The 17,926-nt window shown below is 42.7% G+C and overlaps 1 protein-coding gene across 1 annotated transcript; it reads right to left on the bottom strand.

The window, feature by feature from the left end:
- Positions 1–12,586: 12,586 nt before the first annotated feature.
- On the bottom strand, positions 12,587–14,236 carry LOC110603257. Its single transcript, XM_021740959.1, has one exon. The coding sequence runs from the start codon at positions 14,234–14,236 to the stop codon at positions 12,587–12,589; it is 1,650 nt and encodes a 549-aa protein (XP_021596651.1).
- Between the last annotated feature and the right edge of the window lie 3,690 nt (positions 14,237–17,926).

The following is a 17,926-nucleotide window of genomic DNA, read 5'->3' as shown; positions in this document are numbered from 1 at the left end:
GGACCGCTACCGGCGCTAGGATCCGGGTCGACTTAAGGCCGCCGGGACCCGTAGCAAGCCTGACATAAAACCTGTAAACCTGTATAATCCCATACATGATCAACAACATGCATAAAAATTAAAACTTTTCTTTCCATGAACATCAACCAAACTCAACCTGTGCATAAACATTAACATAACATTGATCCCTCTGTGGAATCTCATCAATGCCCCCAAGGGGTGACATAACATACGTTGAGTTGGTTTACATAAACATCATAAAAATCTCTAAGATCATGTAATAAAAGGGATAACAACCATCTATGGTCAAGCACACCTCTAACATCCATATACATCATCTCATTACATAACTATACTGATTAAGACATTACAATTTGATCATGTCCATTGCTAGCTATTACATAAGCATGACTTCTTTACTCTATCCGGACTCCCGCACTATACTGTACCTGCAAACCTGGGGGTAAAAGGGAGAGGGGTGAGCTAAAAGCCTAGTGAGCTGAACTATAAAACATATTAACACTATGCTCTATGAAATGCATCATAACACAAACAGTTCACATAAGGGTTGGGTGAACCCGTCACCAATTAGTCCAAGTTAACTTTGTGCCAGGCCTGTAGAATGGGATCCTGGTCTTTTCTGTCAGAGCATACATTACTTACCATTTTCCCAGGGCCTCCTCTGGGCTCCTGGTCTTCAACTCCCATAACCGTGCTAGACCATAGGATGGGATCCTGGTCTTTCCTTACTCTGTGCCAGGCCTGTAGACTGGGGCCTGGTCTTTCTTACTCTGTGCCAGGCCTGTAGACTGGGGCCTGGTCTTTCTTACTCTGTGCCAGGCCTGTAGACTGGGGCCTGGTCTTCCTGTCATGGACTAACTGGGTCATCCGACATTCACCCACAACAACAACAATTTATGCAATGCGGCATATTCGTGAAAACTAATGCAATCATCCTATTGCATAATCATGATGCATGAAACATGATAAAGCATTTAATTTAAAAGATTAAGTTTTAGTTCCACTCACCTCTGGCTGACTCTGACAACACCGAAGCAGCTGAACTCACTGTTGGGGTCCTCGGTTCCTCGGGTCCGAACCTACACAGGTGGACTCAAATGAGGGACCAAACATACGTAAATACAACTCTAATATACTCCCCAAAAACCCCCTAAAACATCCTGAAAACATCACATAAAAACATGCAAGAAGTGGCTGAACAGGGCACTTTCGGCGGCAGGTTCGGCGGCCGAAAGTCCCTCCAGAGCCGAAAGTCAGGCAGGTTCGGCGGCACCTTCGGCGGCCGAACCTCCCAGACAGATCCGAAAGTCTTCATTCGGGGGCAAGCTTCGGCAGCCGAATGCTGCCTCCACAAGGGGGTTCGGAGGCCGAAGCTCCCTTCGGCGGCCGAACCTGGTTTCTGCCAGAAGGGCAGAAACTTGGTTCACATGAACCCCTTGCCTCCCAAAACCTCAAATCATGCATAAATCTCAACCAAAACATGCATACAAGTTCCTAGGGGTCTCAAACAGTCATATACCCCAACTACAACACTTCAAACACACACAATCAACACACATTGTTCAAAACATCAACATTAACCTATAACTCAACATATAACCTAACATGCATTTCTACCCATAGATCTTGCATAAAACTTATTTAAAACACATAAGGGGCTTAAGATCGGCTCTTACCTCTTGAAGATCGAGAGGGAGACGACCTAAACTTGGAGATCCACGAAAATGAGCTCCTGAGTTCCCAAAGCTCCAAAACTTGGTTTAAATGCTCAAACTTGCAAATATGAGTTTAAAACTCAAGAAAAATGGAAGAGATTTGGAAGAAGAACACAAGAGTTGCAAAGGGAAGGTCGGAAGCTTGCGGTGGCCGAAAATGGGAGAAAGCTCGCCCATTTCGGCTAAGTGCCCCATTTATAGGTGGCTGGCCAGGCCACGTTCGGGGGCCGAAAGTGCCTCCGCATCCATGCAATGTTCGGCGGCCGAACTTGACTTTCGGCGGCCGAACCTGGACTTCCCTAACTCATGCTTTCGGGGGCCCAACGTGCCTCCAAAACGCATGCATGTTCGGCGGCCGAACTTGGCTTTCGGCGGCCGAACCTGGGTTTTCCTCCAAGGACTTTTCATGCAAAAACTCATTTAATTTCATACTTAAAACCATTAAAATTCATGAAAACATTTTATAAAACATGTTTTTACCCTTCTAGAGGTTCCCGACATCCGAAATTCCACCGGACGGTAGGAATTCCGATACCGGAGTCTAGCCGGGTATTACATTCTCCCCCCCTTAAGAACATTCGTCCCCGAATGTTCCTCACTAGCGTAAGCATAGCAAAACAACATAACATACACACATAAACACATAGAGACTAACCTTAAAAGAGATGAGGATATTGCCGGAGCATAGACTCCCGTGTCTCCCAAGTGCATTCTTCTATATTGTAGTGGTTCCACAGGACTTTCACCATCGGGATTTCCTTGTTTCTCAGCTTCCTGATCTGGGTGTCTAGGATCCGTACTGGCTGCTCAACATAGGTGAGATCCTCTTGGATCTCCACATCAGGTTCACTAAGAACCTTGCCCGGATCTGACATGAATTTTCTCAACATAGAAACATGGAAAACCGGATGGATTCTCTCTATTGAAGCAGGTAAATCCAGCTTGTACGATACATTCCCAATCTTTTGCAAGACTTCAAAGGGTCCGATGTACCGCGGAGCCAGCTTACCTTTCTTCCCGAACCGAACCACTCCTTTCATTGGAGACACCTTAAGCAATACCAGATTCCCCTCCTGAAACTCTACTAGTCTTCTGCGGATGTCTGCATAACTCTTCTGTCTGCTTGCAGCTGTCTTGATTCTCTCTCTGATTAAGGTTACCACCCTGCTGGTGATCTCTACTAGTTCAGGCCCTGCCAAGGCCTTTTCTCCAACTTCCTCCCAGCAAACAGGTGACCTGCACTTCCTTTCATATAAAGCTTCATATGGAGCCATCCCAATGCTAGCATGATGGCTGTTATTGTAGGCAAGCTCCACCAAAGGTAGATGTTGCCTCCAAGAACCGCCAAAGTCCAGCACACACATTCTCAGCATATCTTCTATGGTCTGGATGGTCCTCTCTGACTGTCCGTCTGTCTGTGGATGGAAGGCAGTGCTGAAATCCAACCTAGTACCCATGGCATCTTGCAGACTCACACAATAGAAACAGGAACCCCATGCAGTCTGACTATCTCATCAACGTACACCTGCACCAACTTGTCCACAGAATAGCCACTCCTGACAGGGATGAAGTGAGCAGATTTGGTGAGTCTGTCCACAATCACCCATATGGAGTCCAATCTGTTGGACGTCGCCGGTAACCCCACTACGAAGTCCATAGCTATATTCTCCCATTTCCACTCTGGAATAGGTAGCGGGTTAAGCATTCCAGCCGGCTTCTGATGTTCCAGCTTCACCCTCTGACAAACTTCGCAGGCTGACACAAACTGTGCCACTTCTCTCTTCATAGCTGGCCACCAATAAACTTTCTTCAGATCCTGATACATTTTGGTGGCTCCGGGGTGAATGCTGTATCTTGCATTATGAGCCTCCCTCATAATGTCTCCTTTTAGCCCTATGTCATCTGGTACACATAAACGACTCCCATAGCGGAGGATCCCCTTGTTGTCGAATCTGAACTCGCTGTCTTTGCCTGACTGAACAGTCCTGGCAATCTTCACTAACTCTGGGTCCTCATGCTGTTTCTGAGCCACCTGCTCCAGAAACACGGGTGTCACTTTCATCTGAGCGACCAAGGCACCTGTACCAGACAACTCCAACTGTAAACCTTCCTCAATGAGCTTGTAAAACTCCTTCACTACTGGTCTTCTCTCTACCGTAATGTGGGATAGACTGCCTAGTGACTTCCGGCTTAGGGCGTCTGCCACGATATTCGCCTTACCCGGATGATACTGAATCTTGCAATCATAGTCACTCAGCAGCTCTACCCATCTCCTCTGTCTTAAGTTCAAATCTCTTTGACTCAGGATGTACTGCAGGCTCTTATGATCTGTAAAGATCTCACATTTTTCCCCATAGAGGTAGTGCCTCCACATCTTGAGTGCAAAGATTACTGCTGCCATCTCAAGGTCATGTGTGGGGTAATTCAACTCATGCTTCTTTAGCTGCCTAGAAGCATAAGCAATCACATTCTCATTCTGCATAAGCACACAACCCAGTCCCACACGGGACGCATCACAAAAGACTGTAAAGTCTGCATCACTAGATGGCAGAGCTAACACTGGTGCTGAAGTCAACCTCTTCTTAAGCTCTTCAAAACTCTCCTCGCACTGGTCGGTCCACAGAAACTTTTGATTCTTCCTGGTTAGTCTGGTCAGAGGAGCTGCTATCTTTGAGAAGTCCTGAACGAACCTCCTGTAGTAACCTGCCAAACCCAGGAAACTCCTGATCTCTGTTACTGAAGTGGGTCTAGGCCAGTTAGCTACAGCTTCTGTCTTCTTGGGGTCCACCTCAATCCCATTCTCTGATACTACATGCCCCAAGAACGAAATGCTCCTTAGCCAGAACTCACACTTGGAGAACTTGGCATACAAGCCACGTTCCCTCAAGGTCTGTAGAACCAACCTCAGATGATGGGCATGCTCCTCTGCATTCCTGGAATACACCAAGATATCATCTATGAAGACAATAACGAAGTGATCCAGGTACTGGCTAAACACTCTATTCATGAGATCCATGAATGCTGCAGGGGGGTTAGTTAACCCGAACGGCATCACTAGGAACTCAAAATGCCCATATCTGGTCCTGAAAGCTGTCTTTGGAACGTCCTCTTCCCTGATCCTCAACTGATGATACCCGGACCTCAGATCTATTTTGGAGAAACAACCCGCTCCTGCTAGCTGGTCGAATAGATCGTCGATCCTTGGCAATGGGTACTTGTTCTTGGTAGTGACTTTGTTCAACTGTCTGTAGTCGATACAAAGTCTAAGGGATCCATCCTTCTTTCTCACAAACAAAACGGGAGCACCCCAGGGTGAGGTACTTGGTCGGATGAAGCCCTTGTCTACCAGCTCCTGCAACTGCTCCTTCAACTCTTTCAATTCTGCTGGCGCCATCCTGTAGGGAGGGATAGAGATCGGTCGGGTTCCAGGCATCAGTTCTATCTCGAACTCTATCTCCCTAGCAGGTGGTAAACCTGACAGCTCGTCTGGGAACACATCTAAGAACTCTCTAACCACTGGCACCGAGGCGGGCTCTCTGACCTAACTGCTAAGCTCTCTCACATGAGCCAAATACCCCTGACATCCCCTCTTGAGCAACCTACGAGCCTGAAGGGCTGATATCAGACCTCTAGGTGTACCCCTTCTGTCTCCTCTAAAGACAACCTCAGACCCATCCTGTCCTCTGAACCTGACTACCTTGTCCCTGTAGTCCAAGGTAGCACCATGGGTAGATAGCCAGTCCATCCCTAGAATGACGTCGAAATCTGTCAAATCTAGAACCACTAGGTCGGCGGACAAGCATCTTCCCTCAACAAACACAGGACTACACTGGCAGACTGATTCTGCCACAGATGGATCACACTTGGGTCCACTGACCCAGAGAGGACACTCTAACCCAGAAGTCATCAGACCCAACCTCCCCACGGCTCTCGGAGCGATAAAAGAATGAGATGCGCCAGGGTCCATCAAGGCATATACATCTGAACAACCAATGATTAAGTTACCTGCCACCACGGTGTTAGATGCATCTGCCTCCTGCTGTGTCATTGTGAAGATCCGTGCTGGAGCTGATGGACCTTCACCTCTGAAACCCGCTGAAGAAGAGGCTGCCCCTCTCCCTCTGCCTCTGCCACTGGCCTGAGTCATGGCTGGAGCTGCTGGCTGCGCTACACTGCCTGAAGCTGTCTGCTGGGACTGAGCCATCGGGGCCGCTCTTGGACAGTCTCGAGCTATATGCCCCTCCTGACCACATCTGAAGCAGGCGTTCGTCCCAAACCGACATACTCCCTTGTGTGGTCTACCACACCTCGCACAAACTACATTATCCGCACCAGAGCTTGAGCCACTCCCAAATCCCAGACTGGACTTGACCTTGTTCCAGAACTTATTCTTCTTACCCTTGGGCTTACCCCATCTCTTACTGCCTGAAGCTGCTGCACTCAAGGTAGAGGGATCTAATCTTCCCCCACCCGGAGTTTTTGAACCGGAAGACTGTGCCACTGACTGCTTAACTGTCCCCTGAACGATGGCACTGGCCTCCATTTTCCTGGCCATATCTACTATGGCATGGAAGCTCTCCCTGTCCACTGACTGAATCAAGGAGGAATACCTGGAATGAAGTTTCATGACATACCTCCTTGACCTCTTTGAATCTGTGTCCAGACTCTGCCCAGAAAAAGGCAACAGCTCCATAAATCTGTCGGTGAACTCCTCCACACCCATTTCATCCGTCTGCCTCAACTGTTCAAACTCTATCATCTTCAGATCCCTTGAACTATCGGGAAAAGCCCATCCTGCAAACTCGTTTGCAAACTCTTCCCAAGTCATGCTGTCCACTCTCGGGTTCACATAATTCTTAAACCACTCTCGTGCCTTCTTGCACTTAAGCGTGAACCCGGCCATCTGAATGGCTCTACTGTCATCAGCCCCAATCTCATTGGTGATTACTTTAACCCTTTCAAGGTACACAAATGGGTCATCCCCTTTTTCATACTGAGGAGCACCCAATTTCATGTAATCGGTCATCTTAACCTTGCTCCCACTGGCTGAGCTAGGTCTAGGTGGCTGAACAACTGGGGCTACTGGTTCTGCAGGTGGTGGAGATGGTGCAACATTTTCTGAGGTAGGGTTTGCTGGACTTGGATAATAGGGTGGAGGTGGATACATTGGGTACTGAGAGTACGGTGGGTAGTATGGTGGGTATGGCATCTGTGTGGGATAAGGGGTGAAACTAGGGTAATCCGATGTACCTCCCATCGAATACCCGGGGTGTTGTGAGAAGTGTGGGTAGTGGGGTGGCTGAACAAATCCCGAGGCCTGAGTGCCTCCTTGGGACTCTCCCATACCTTCTTCCGACATACCAACTCCCAGACTGCCATCCCTCCTTTGCTCTACATCCATCTCATCCCCCATGCTCTCAGACATTCCTCCCTGAACTGTTCCTCTGACTGATCTGCTCCTACCCAGATCCAAAGACCTTCTAGGGTCTCTTACTGCTCTGTCCCTGTTGGACCTGCTTGACATTGCCCTAGGCAATGTAGGAGGACGGGCGCTCATGCCCTCATCCTCAGGTGGCACTCCAGTCAATCTCGCTGATCGACGAGTTCCCCTCATCCTGTTTTCTGAAAAACGGTACACATAGCACAAACATTAGCATCATATGGTTCATGTGGGCACACATGAACCCGCATCACATACATCACATATCATAGCATATCATTAATGCACATGCATAAAATCATGGCATTTCACATCATCATGCAAGACAGGACTCCACATCCTATCCTAGTGGACATGATCTTTCCTATTGTGCTTGACCTTCTATGACATCTATGAGCCCGACACTCTAGGTCCGACCATATGAACCTAGGGCTCTGATACCATTCTGCAACGACCCGAAAATTGGACCGCTACCGGTGCTAGGATCCGGGTCGACTTAAGGCCGCCGGGACCCGTAGCAAGCCTGACATAAAACCTGTAAACCTGTATAATCCCATACATGATCAACAACATGCATAAAAATTAAAACTTTTCTTTCCATGAACATCAACCAAACTCAACCTGTGCATAAACATTAACATAACATTGATCCCACTGTGGAATCTCATCAATGCCCCCAAGGGGTGACATAACATACGTTGAGTTGGTTTACATAAACATCATAAAAATCTCTAAGATCATGTAATAAAAGGGATAACAACCATCTATGGTCAAGCACACCTCTAACATCCATATACATCATCTCATTACATAACTATACTGATTAAGACATTACAATTTGATCATGTCCATTGCTAGCTATTACATAAGCATGACTTCTTTACTCTATCCGGACTCCCGCACTATACTGTACCTGCAAACCTGGGGATAAAAGGGAGAGGGGTGAGCTAAAAGCCTAGTGAGCTGAACTATAAAACATATTAACACTATGCTCTATGAAATGCATCATAACACAAACAGTTCACATAAGGGTTGGGTGAACCTGTCACCAATTAGTCCAAGTTAACTCTGTGCCAGGCCTGTAGAATGGGGTCCTGGTCTTTCCTGTCAGAACATACATTACTTACCATTTTCCCAGGGCCTCCTCTGGGCTCCTGGTCTTCAAGTCCCATAACCGTGCTAGACCATAGGATGGGATCCTGGTCTTTCCTTACTCTGTGCCAGGCCTGTAGACTGGGGCCTGGTCTTTCTTACTCTGTGCCAGGCCTGTAGACTGGGGCCTGGTCTTTCTTACTCTGTGCCAGGCCTGTAGACTGGGGCCTGGTCTTCCTGTCATGGACTAACTGGGTCATCCGACATTCACCCACAACAACAACAATTTATGCAATGCGGCATATTCGTGAAAACTAATGCAATCATCCTATTGCATAATCATGATGCATGAAACATGATAAAGCATTTAATTTAAAAGATTAAGTTTTAGTTCCACTCACCTCTGGCTGACTCTGACAACACCGAAGCAGCTGAACTCACTGCTGGGGTCCTCGGTTCTTCGGGTCCGAACCTACACAGGTGGACTCAAATGAGGGACCAAACATACGTAAATACAACTCTAATATACTCCCCAAAAACCCCCTAAAACATCCTGAAAACATCACATAAAAACATGCAAGAAGTGGCTGAACAGGGCACTTTCGGCGGCAGGTTCGGCGGCCGAAAGTCCCTCCAGAGCCGAAAGTCAGGCAGGTTCGGCGGCACCTTCGGCGGCCGAACCTCCCAGACAGATCCGAAAGTCTTCATTCGGGGGCAAGCTTCGGCAGCCGAATGCTGCCTCCACAAGGGGGTTCGGCGGCCGAAGCTCCCTTCGGCGGCCGAACCTGGTTTCTGCCAGAAGGGCAGAAACTTGGTTCACATGAACCCCTTGCCTCCCAAAACCTCAAATCATGCATAAATCTCAACCAAAACATGCATACAAGTTCCTAGGGGTCTCAAACAGTCATATACCCCAACTACAACACTTCAAACACACACAATCAACACACATTGTTCAAAACATCAACATTAACCTATAACTCAACATATAACCTAACATGCATTTCTACCCATAGATCTTGCATAAAACTTATTTAAAACACATAAGGGGCTTAAGATCGGCTCTTACCTCTTGAAGATCGAGAGGGAGACGACCTAAACTTAGAGATCCACGAAAATGAGCTCCTGAGTTCCCAAAGCTCCAAAACTTGGTTTAAATGCTCAAACTTGCAAATATGAGTTTAAAACTCAAGAAAAATGGAAGAGATTTGGAAGAAGAACACAAGAGTTGCAAAGGGAAGGTCGGAAGCTTGCGGTGGCCGAAAATGGGAGAAAGCTTGCCCATTTCGGCTAAGTGCCCCATTTATAGGTGGCTGGCCAGGCCACGTTCGGGGGCCGAAAGTGCCTCCGCATCCATGCAATGTTCGGGGCCGAACTTGACTTTCGGCGGCCGAACTTGACTTTCGGCGGCCGAACCTGGACTTCCCTAACTCATGCTTTCGGGGGCCTAACGTGCCTCCAAAACGCATGCATGTTCGGCGGCCGAACTTGGCTTTCGGCGGCCGAACCTGGGTTTTCCTCCAAGGACTTTTCATGCAAAAACTCATTTAATTTCATACTTAAAACCATTAAAATTCATGAAAACATTTTATAAAACATGTTTTTACCCTTCTAGAGGTTCCCGACATCCGAAATTCCACCGGACGGTAGGAATTCCGATACCGGAGTCTAGCCGGGTATTACATCTGGAAAGCTGGATTTAATTCTAGCTAACTCTTCCCACATGGCCTCAGAGGGGGGCAACCCTTGCCAGTGAACCAACACCTCCAACTTCTTGCGTCGAACTCTGCTGTCCAGAATTGCTACAGGATGCGGAATTAATTCCCCAAGCTCATGAAAAAAAGGTAACTGTGGAAGCACAACGCTTTTGGTCCCAATCTGTTTCTTAAGAAGCGATATATGGAATACAGGATGTATCTTAGCATTTTGCGGTAAATCCAATTTATAAGCTACCTTTCCTATTTTCTGCAGTACCCTAAAAGGGCCAAAAAACCTTGCTGCTAATTTAAAATTCTTCCGCAAAGCTAGAGATTGCTGTCTATAGGGATGCAACTTAAGAAAAACCATATCACCAACTTCAAATTCACGCTCCTGATGTTTCGAATCATACACCCGCTTCATGCGATTCTGAGCCAATTGAATTTTTCCCTTAAGCTCCTTAATCATGATGTCACGATCAACCAATTCCCGCTCAACTGCCTGGACTTTGGCTATACCAGAAACATAAATAAGAAGTGCAGGAGGTGATCTCCCATAAACTACCTCAAAAGGAGACTTCCCTGTTGCAGAATGAACCCTTGTATTGTAACAATATTCAGCCCATGACAGCCACTTTGTCCATAACTTCGGTTGGGAACTTGTGAAACATCTGAGATACATCTCTAAAATACGGTTTACCACCTCTGTCTACCCGTCAGTTTGGGGGTGATAAGCTGAACTAAAATTGAATCGGGTGCCACTCAAGTCAAACAATTGTCTCCAAAATAAACTTGTAAAAGCAGGGTCCTGATCACAAACTATGGTCAGTGGCATTCCATGTAACTTGAAAATATTATCAAAAAATATTCTAGCAACCGTTACAGCAGTATAAGGATGGGAAATAGGAATGAAGTGAGCATACTTTGAGAGTCTATCCACCACCACAAATATCACAGACTTACCCTGGGAGTTTGGGAGTCCATCAATAAAGTCCATGGAAATGTCTTCCCAAATTTTATTGGGAATGGGAAGAGGTTGAAGAAGTCCAGCCGGAGAAGTGTGCTCCATCTTATGCCTCTGACAAACATCACATTCCCTAATAAAGTCCCTCACTCTTTTCTTGAGATTAGGACAGTAAAAGGTTGATCGTATCCGATGAAGAGTTTTAAAAAATCCCTCATGAGTGCTGTTATGAAACTGCTCTATTATATCTTTCAACAGAGCTGAATTCTCGGATAAAAATATTCTACCTTTGAAAAATAGAATTCCATCTCTATACTCCCATGGACCAAGCGCTTCCCCATCATGTATCTGCTGAATTTTTTTCTGCAAATCAGGATCAGCCATGATCTCTTCTTTGATTGGATCAATCCAATTTGGGATTGGATAAGAGATTGCCAACACGTGTCCCCCCACCTGTTCGTCATCTTTATGTCTGGATAAAGCATCGGCCACAATGTTTTCTTTGCCACCCTTGTACTCAATGGTAAAACTGTAGCCCATTAATTTAAATAGCCATTTCAGCTGGGCTGATGTTGTAATTCGTTGACTCCATAGATGCTTTAAGCTCTGGTGGTCTGTCCGCACAATGAAAGTCTGACCAAGAAGATAGGGCCTCCATTTTTGAACAGCAAGAACCAATGCTAGCATCTCCTTCTCATAAGTGGATAAGAGAAGATGGTTGCCCTGTAGAGCATGACTGAAAAAGGCAATTGGCAGCTCCTGTAGTAGCATAGCTCCTACCCCCGTCCCCGAGGCATCACACTCCACAATAAATTTTTTAGAGAAATTCGGCCAAGCTAACACTGGGGCACAAGTCATAGCTTTTTTTCAATTTGACAAATGCTTCTTCTGCCATTGGGGTCCATTCGAAACCATCTTTCTTTAACATCCTGGTTAGAGGGCTGGCTATTTTCCTGAAATGTTGTATAAATTTCCTGTAATAACCACAAAGGCTCAAAAATCCCCGCAAGGCTTTTGGAGAAGTGGGTTTCAGCCAACCTTGGATGGATTCAATCTTCTCTGGATCTACAGTAACTCCACCATTAGAAATCACATGACCAAGGTACTTAACTTACCTTTGGCCGAATTGACACTTTTCAATTCTTACAAACAATTGATGAATTTGCAAGATTGAAAATACAACCTCCAGATGTTTAATATGATCATCCCAAGTTTTACTGTAGATAAGTATATCGTCAAAAAAAACAAGAACAAATTTCCGTAGGAAACCTTTGAATACCTCATTCATTAGAGATTGAAAAGTTGAAGGAGCATTAGTAAGACCGAACGACATCACCAGAAACTCGTAGTGGCCATGATGAGTTCGGAAAGCCGTTTTTTCAATGTCATCTGAATATACCCGAACCTGGTAGTAGCCTGATCGGAGGTCTAGCTTAGTAAAATATTGAGCACCATCCAGCTCATCAAGCAATTCTTCAATAACAGGGATGGGGAATTTATCTTTCACTGTGTTTTTGTTTAATTCCCGGTAATCGATACACATTCGCCAAGATCCATCGGACTTCTTTACTAGCAAAAGAGGAGCAGAATATGGACTTTGGCTTGGTCGAATTATTCCTGCAGTCAGCATCTCGGACACAATTTTCTCAATTTCAGTCTACTGGTAGTGTGGGTAGCGGTAAGGACGGACAGAAATAGGTTCGGAATTTTTTAAAGGAATCTTATGGTCATGGAGCCATTGAGGGGGTAGCCCCACTGGTTCATTCGCAACGACTCTGAATTTATCCAAGAAAGCCTGAATTTGTGGGTGCAGCTTAGGAATCTCTGGAGAATCCGATTGGTCTCCAATTATCTGTAGCAGGAACCCTTTTTTCGCAAACTGGATCAGATGCTCCATCCGGTAGGCTGAGATAAGCTGATTATCTGGAACTATTGATCCCTGCAAAATCACTTGCTTCCCATCCAAATTAAACGTCATGAGAAGATCTGAAAAATCCCAAATTATTGTCCCCAATGTTCGCAGCCACTGTGTTCCAAGAACCACATCATAGCCTTCCAAAGGTAAAATGTATAAATCTACAATAATTGGAACTCCCTGAATCAGAATTTCAGTTTGTGTACATTTACCTGAACTCATTAGTTCCTCCCCAGAAGCAACAAGCACTTTAATTTTTTTGCTTGTAGTTGGTTCTATGCCCGCTTTCCGTGCAAATTTCTCACTCACAAAGTTGTGGGTGCTGCCAGAATCCACTAAAATAGTGCCAAACTGATTTGCCAATTTCCCTCTAAGCCTCATCTTGTCTGGTCCTTCAAATCCTGAGATTGCATGTAAGGAAATTGCAGGTACCTCTGTTTGATCTTGCTCTTCTATCTCCATCTCCATATCATCATCACTCTCTTCTAAAACTGCTTGAATTGAAAAGAGTTTTTTACATCGGTGCCCAAGTCCAAATTTCTCATTGCACTTGAAGCATAAACCCAATTTCTTTCTTTCATTGAGTTCTTCCCAAGTCAGACGTTTTATAGGATTTGCTGCTAGTTGACTGATTACAGGTGAGGGACGTGATGTTTGAAATGCTGGACGGGACGTTGTGGAGGTCCCCTTCACTTGGACTGAATTTCTGGCTTCATACAACCTTGCTAGTGCGATCGCTTCAGATAAGGACTTCGGCCGATTGGCTTGCACATTTGTTCTAATGGATGAGATCAACCCGCTGACAAAGCAGCCAACTTGTCGTGCTTGTGATAATGGCCCCACCTTCGCCAATAATTTTTCAAACTGAGTTTGGTACATTTGAACGGTACGACGTTGTTGAAGCTTCGACAATTCCCCAAAGTAATCGACAAGTTGGTTAGGACCATACCTTGCATAAAATCCTTCTTTAAAATCTGCCCATGTAATTACAGGATTCTCTTGTTTAAGTAACTGGTACCATAATTGTGCATCACCCACCAAATGGAATGAGGCAATCTCAACTCGTTCGTCATCCAACGTGTGGTGGAATTGAAAGAATTGCTCTGCCCTGCAAACCCAGCTTGAAGGGTCTTCCTTCTCATCAAAACGTGGAAAGTCCAGTTTTACCAGTTTAGGAGTGTAAGAAGTACTCCCAGAGCGAGTAAGGTTGGTTCTAGACTCAGGGGTGTGTGCCTCATATTCGACTCCCTTTCCAGGAGAGGACTGAATGGACAATCGGTCCATCCGTGAATTGAGCTGAGAGAAAAGCTCTTCAAGGCGCTTAGCGATGCCTTCCTGACCACCCGAAAGAGACTGAACTGATTGTTCGAGCAGCTCGACTCTTTGATCCATTCCAGAGCTCTGATACCACTTTGGTACAAACAGCTTTTTACTTTTGGAACCTATACTGATAATGAAGGAAAGATTAAAAGACGAAATGGTTTAATTGAGGAAACCAGGCCTCTACGTCAAAGTAACATATTGATAATTGTTTTTTTTTCTCTCCCGGTATGTTTATTTCATTCACTTTAAATAGCCAACAAGCTAACAACTTTAAGCTAAATACAAGGAAACAAACTACTATTATGCAACAACTAACAAATAAAATACAAATAAAATCAAGACTTATTCAAAGCAATAATTATTCAAAAGCTAAATTAAAGACACGTGACATCGCTAGTGTGTTTTGTTGGTTATCCCTTTGAAAAGGAAGGATGTAGATTATTTGATTTAGACACCTCTAAATATTGTGTCTCGAGATGTGGTGTTTATGGAAATGAAATTTTCATATGTTACATAAGTGGATATAGATGACCGCTTAGTTGGGATTTACGTAGGTACAAAATGACTGAAATTAGGAGAATTGTGAAGAAGAGGAGGATGTTTGTATCGTAATAGGAGCTGCTGAAAATGGTTTTATTATTGATGAAAATATTGGTATTGGTAATGGATTGACTACTGAAAATAATGTACCTGATGTTGAAGGAATAAGTGTCGAAGCTAAGGAACATCTCGGTCATGGGCATAAGGTCAAACAACTATTTGTTTGCCTCAAGGATTATGTGATAAATACAATATGTTTTAGTCTCTCGAAGTTTGGCCTTATACGTTTGTACATTACCTTCCATATCAGTTTTTCTCTTAAAAACTCACTTTCATCAAATAGATTTTATTCCTTCAAGTGCATCAACCAAGTCTATACTTGGTTAGTATACATGAAATCCATTTTAGGTTTCATTACTTCAAGCCAATCTAAAGAATAAATATCAAACATTGCTTACTCATAGTTGTTAGGCTCATGAGACATGAGTAAAATGTTGTTATGAATCTCCATAAGAAGGTCTAACCTTATTAGAGCATGACTCATCCTAACAGATCTACGTGGTAGAACTTAAACTTGTGCTTCTATAGTGACTCATCCTAACAGATCTACGCGGTAGAACTTAAACTTGTGCTTCTATAGTTGACGTTGCAGTTTCTACTTCTTATTCCATTTAGATGTCAGTTTATGGTTCTTGAACTTCTTAAAACTATTTGATTCACACTGCTTCCTTTGAGGAAAACTCTATTTCTAGAAAAGTAGCATCTTTTGAGATAAATACTTTTCTCTCAATAATAGGATGGTAGAAATAATATCCAATAATTTCTTTTGGATATCCCACAAACTTATATTTATTTGACTTAGCTTTTAGCTTATCAAGATATCGAATGCTTTACTTAAGCATCACATCCCCAAATTTCTATATGTGATAAGACTGGTCTTTTGTTAGTTCACACCTCACATGGAGTCTTATCTACAGATTTGGATGAAACTCTATTAAGAAGGAATATCGCAGTTTGTAAGGCAGAACCCCAAAAGAATAAAGGTAAGTTTGCAAGACTCATCATGGACCATACCAATCTAATAAAATACAGTTTTTCATTTTTGAAAATCCATTATGTTGAGGTGTTCCAGGTGGAGTCCATTGTGAGAGAATCCCATTCTCTGTTAGATAATCACGAAACTTTTGACTAAAATATTCTTCACCTCGATCGGATCTAAGTGTTTTAATATTTTTTTTCTCTAGTTTGTTTCTCAACTTCAATTCCGAATTCTTTGAAATTTTCAAAAGATTCAGATTTATATTTCATTAAATACATATAATCATATCTAGTATAGTCATCAATGAATATAATGAAATATAAATATTCACCTATGGCTTGGATAGTCATTGGTCCACATACATTTATATGTATAAGGGCTAATAACTCTTTTGACCTTTTACCTTTTCCTATAAAAAGATATTTTAATCATTTTACTCATTAAACTAACTTCATAAGTTTCATACGATTCATAATCAAAAGGATCACGAAATCCTTCTTTTTGTAACTTAATAATTCTTATCTCATTTATATAACCAAGGCTGCAATGCCAAAGATAAGGTAAGTGTTGATTATCCATTTTAAGTTTTTTTTTTTTTATTTATATTGAGTATAGGCCTATCAGTAGAAACCTTATATAGACCGTCTATATAAACTTTAGTCCCATAATAAACTCCTTTATTATAGAAGAACAAATATCATTCTCAATAATTAATTTAAATCCATTATTTAAAGCTAAAAATAAAACTGAAACAATGTTTTTACAAAGTACTGAAATAAAATAATAATTATTTAACTCTAATACTAAGTTAGAAGGTAAAAGCATATAATAAGTCCTTACAGTTAATGTAGCAACTCTTGCTCCACTTATCACTCGTAAGTCCACCTCTCATTTCTTCAACTTTCTACTATGCTTTAGTCCCTACATATTATTAAAAATGTGAAATACATACATGGTATCAAATACCCAAGTATATGAATAAAATGTAAAAAGGTTAATCTCAGTCATAAATATACCTGAAACAAAACTTCACCTAGCTTATTTGCCTTAGAGATTGCAAGATACTCCTTACAGTTTCTCCTCCAATGACCTTCTTTGCCACAATAATGGGTAGGTACCCTTATCTTTCTTGACACCTCCAGCAGGCTTCAATGCTGCTTGCTTTCTCTTGTTTTGCTTCTTCTTAGGCTTTTTTTTATTAGACTTAGAAGACTGAACCAAAAGAATAGAAGCTTTTTTCTTTTTAAAGGCTTTTTTAATAGTTATAAGCATATTCACCAACTCAAATAGGGTAGCATCTAACTTATTCATGTTAAAGTTTATAATAAATTGATTAAAGCTAGATGACAAAAACTACAAAACTAAGTAAACACTTAACTCATGGTTTATGATAAAACCTAATTGGGTCAATGTTTTTATAAACCCAATCATCTTCAGACCATGGAAATGGATTGAAGAATCTTCTGTCATCTTGCAACTGAACAATTTATTTGAAGTTTTATACCTCTCAATCCTACCTTGAGAGAAACTACTCCTTCAGATGAAAGCTTATAGCGTGAGCGTCCATATTCTCCTATTGCTTCTGAAGCTCAAGACTCATATTAGCTAACATCACACATGTAGCTTGCTCATCATTATCAATATGACAAATGTACTTATCCTTAACAATATCACTAGCACTCATCAGGAGCACCAAACATGTCTCGATCGAGAACATATAACATCTTTTCTTATTTGAGAAAAATTCTCCAATTGTGATATCAGTCCAAAAAATTCGGTCCAGTTAATTTGTTAGCATTAAGAATGCTTCACAAGGATAGTCTATTACACATGGTGGTAAATGATCTACAAATGTAGAAATATCAATTATTAGTTTCATATATTTTCTAATTATAACATAAGATCTTTAATCTTTAATTATAGTCTCCTACTATTTTATTCAAATTAATAGCCCTATCTATCAATTTAAAAAATCTAACAGTAGATTTCCTGGTAGTTTAGAATCTCATTCAATTTAAATAACCTTGAATTTGTCTAAAAAATTATTATAAACTAAATTAGGAAATATTTTAGACTTTTTTATAATAGTCGAGGGCTAAAATTAAGGGATGACTAATTAGTAATTTTTTTAAAATATAAGAATATTTAAATGTATATTTTAAAATTGAGAAAGTAATTGG

This window comes from Manihot esculenta, chromosome 16 (genome assembly GCF_001659605.2).
Source record: "Manihot esculenta cultivar AM560-2 chromosome 16, M.esculenta_v8, whole genome shotgun sequence".
NCBI lineage: Eukaryota > Viridiplantae > Streptophyta > Magnoliopsida > Malpighiales > Euphorbiaceae > Manihot > Manihot esculenta.
Note: the sequence above shows the minus strand (reverse complement) of the source record. Positions and strands in the feature narration are given on the sequence as shown.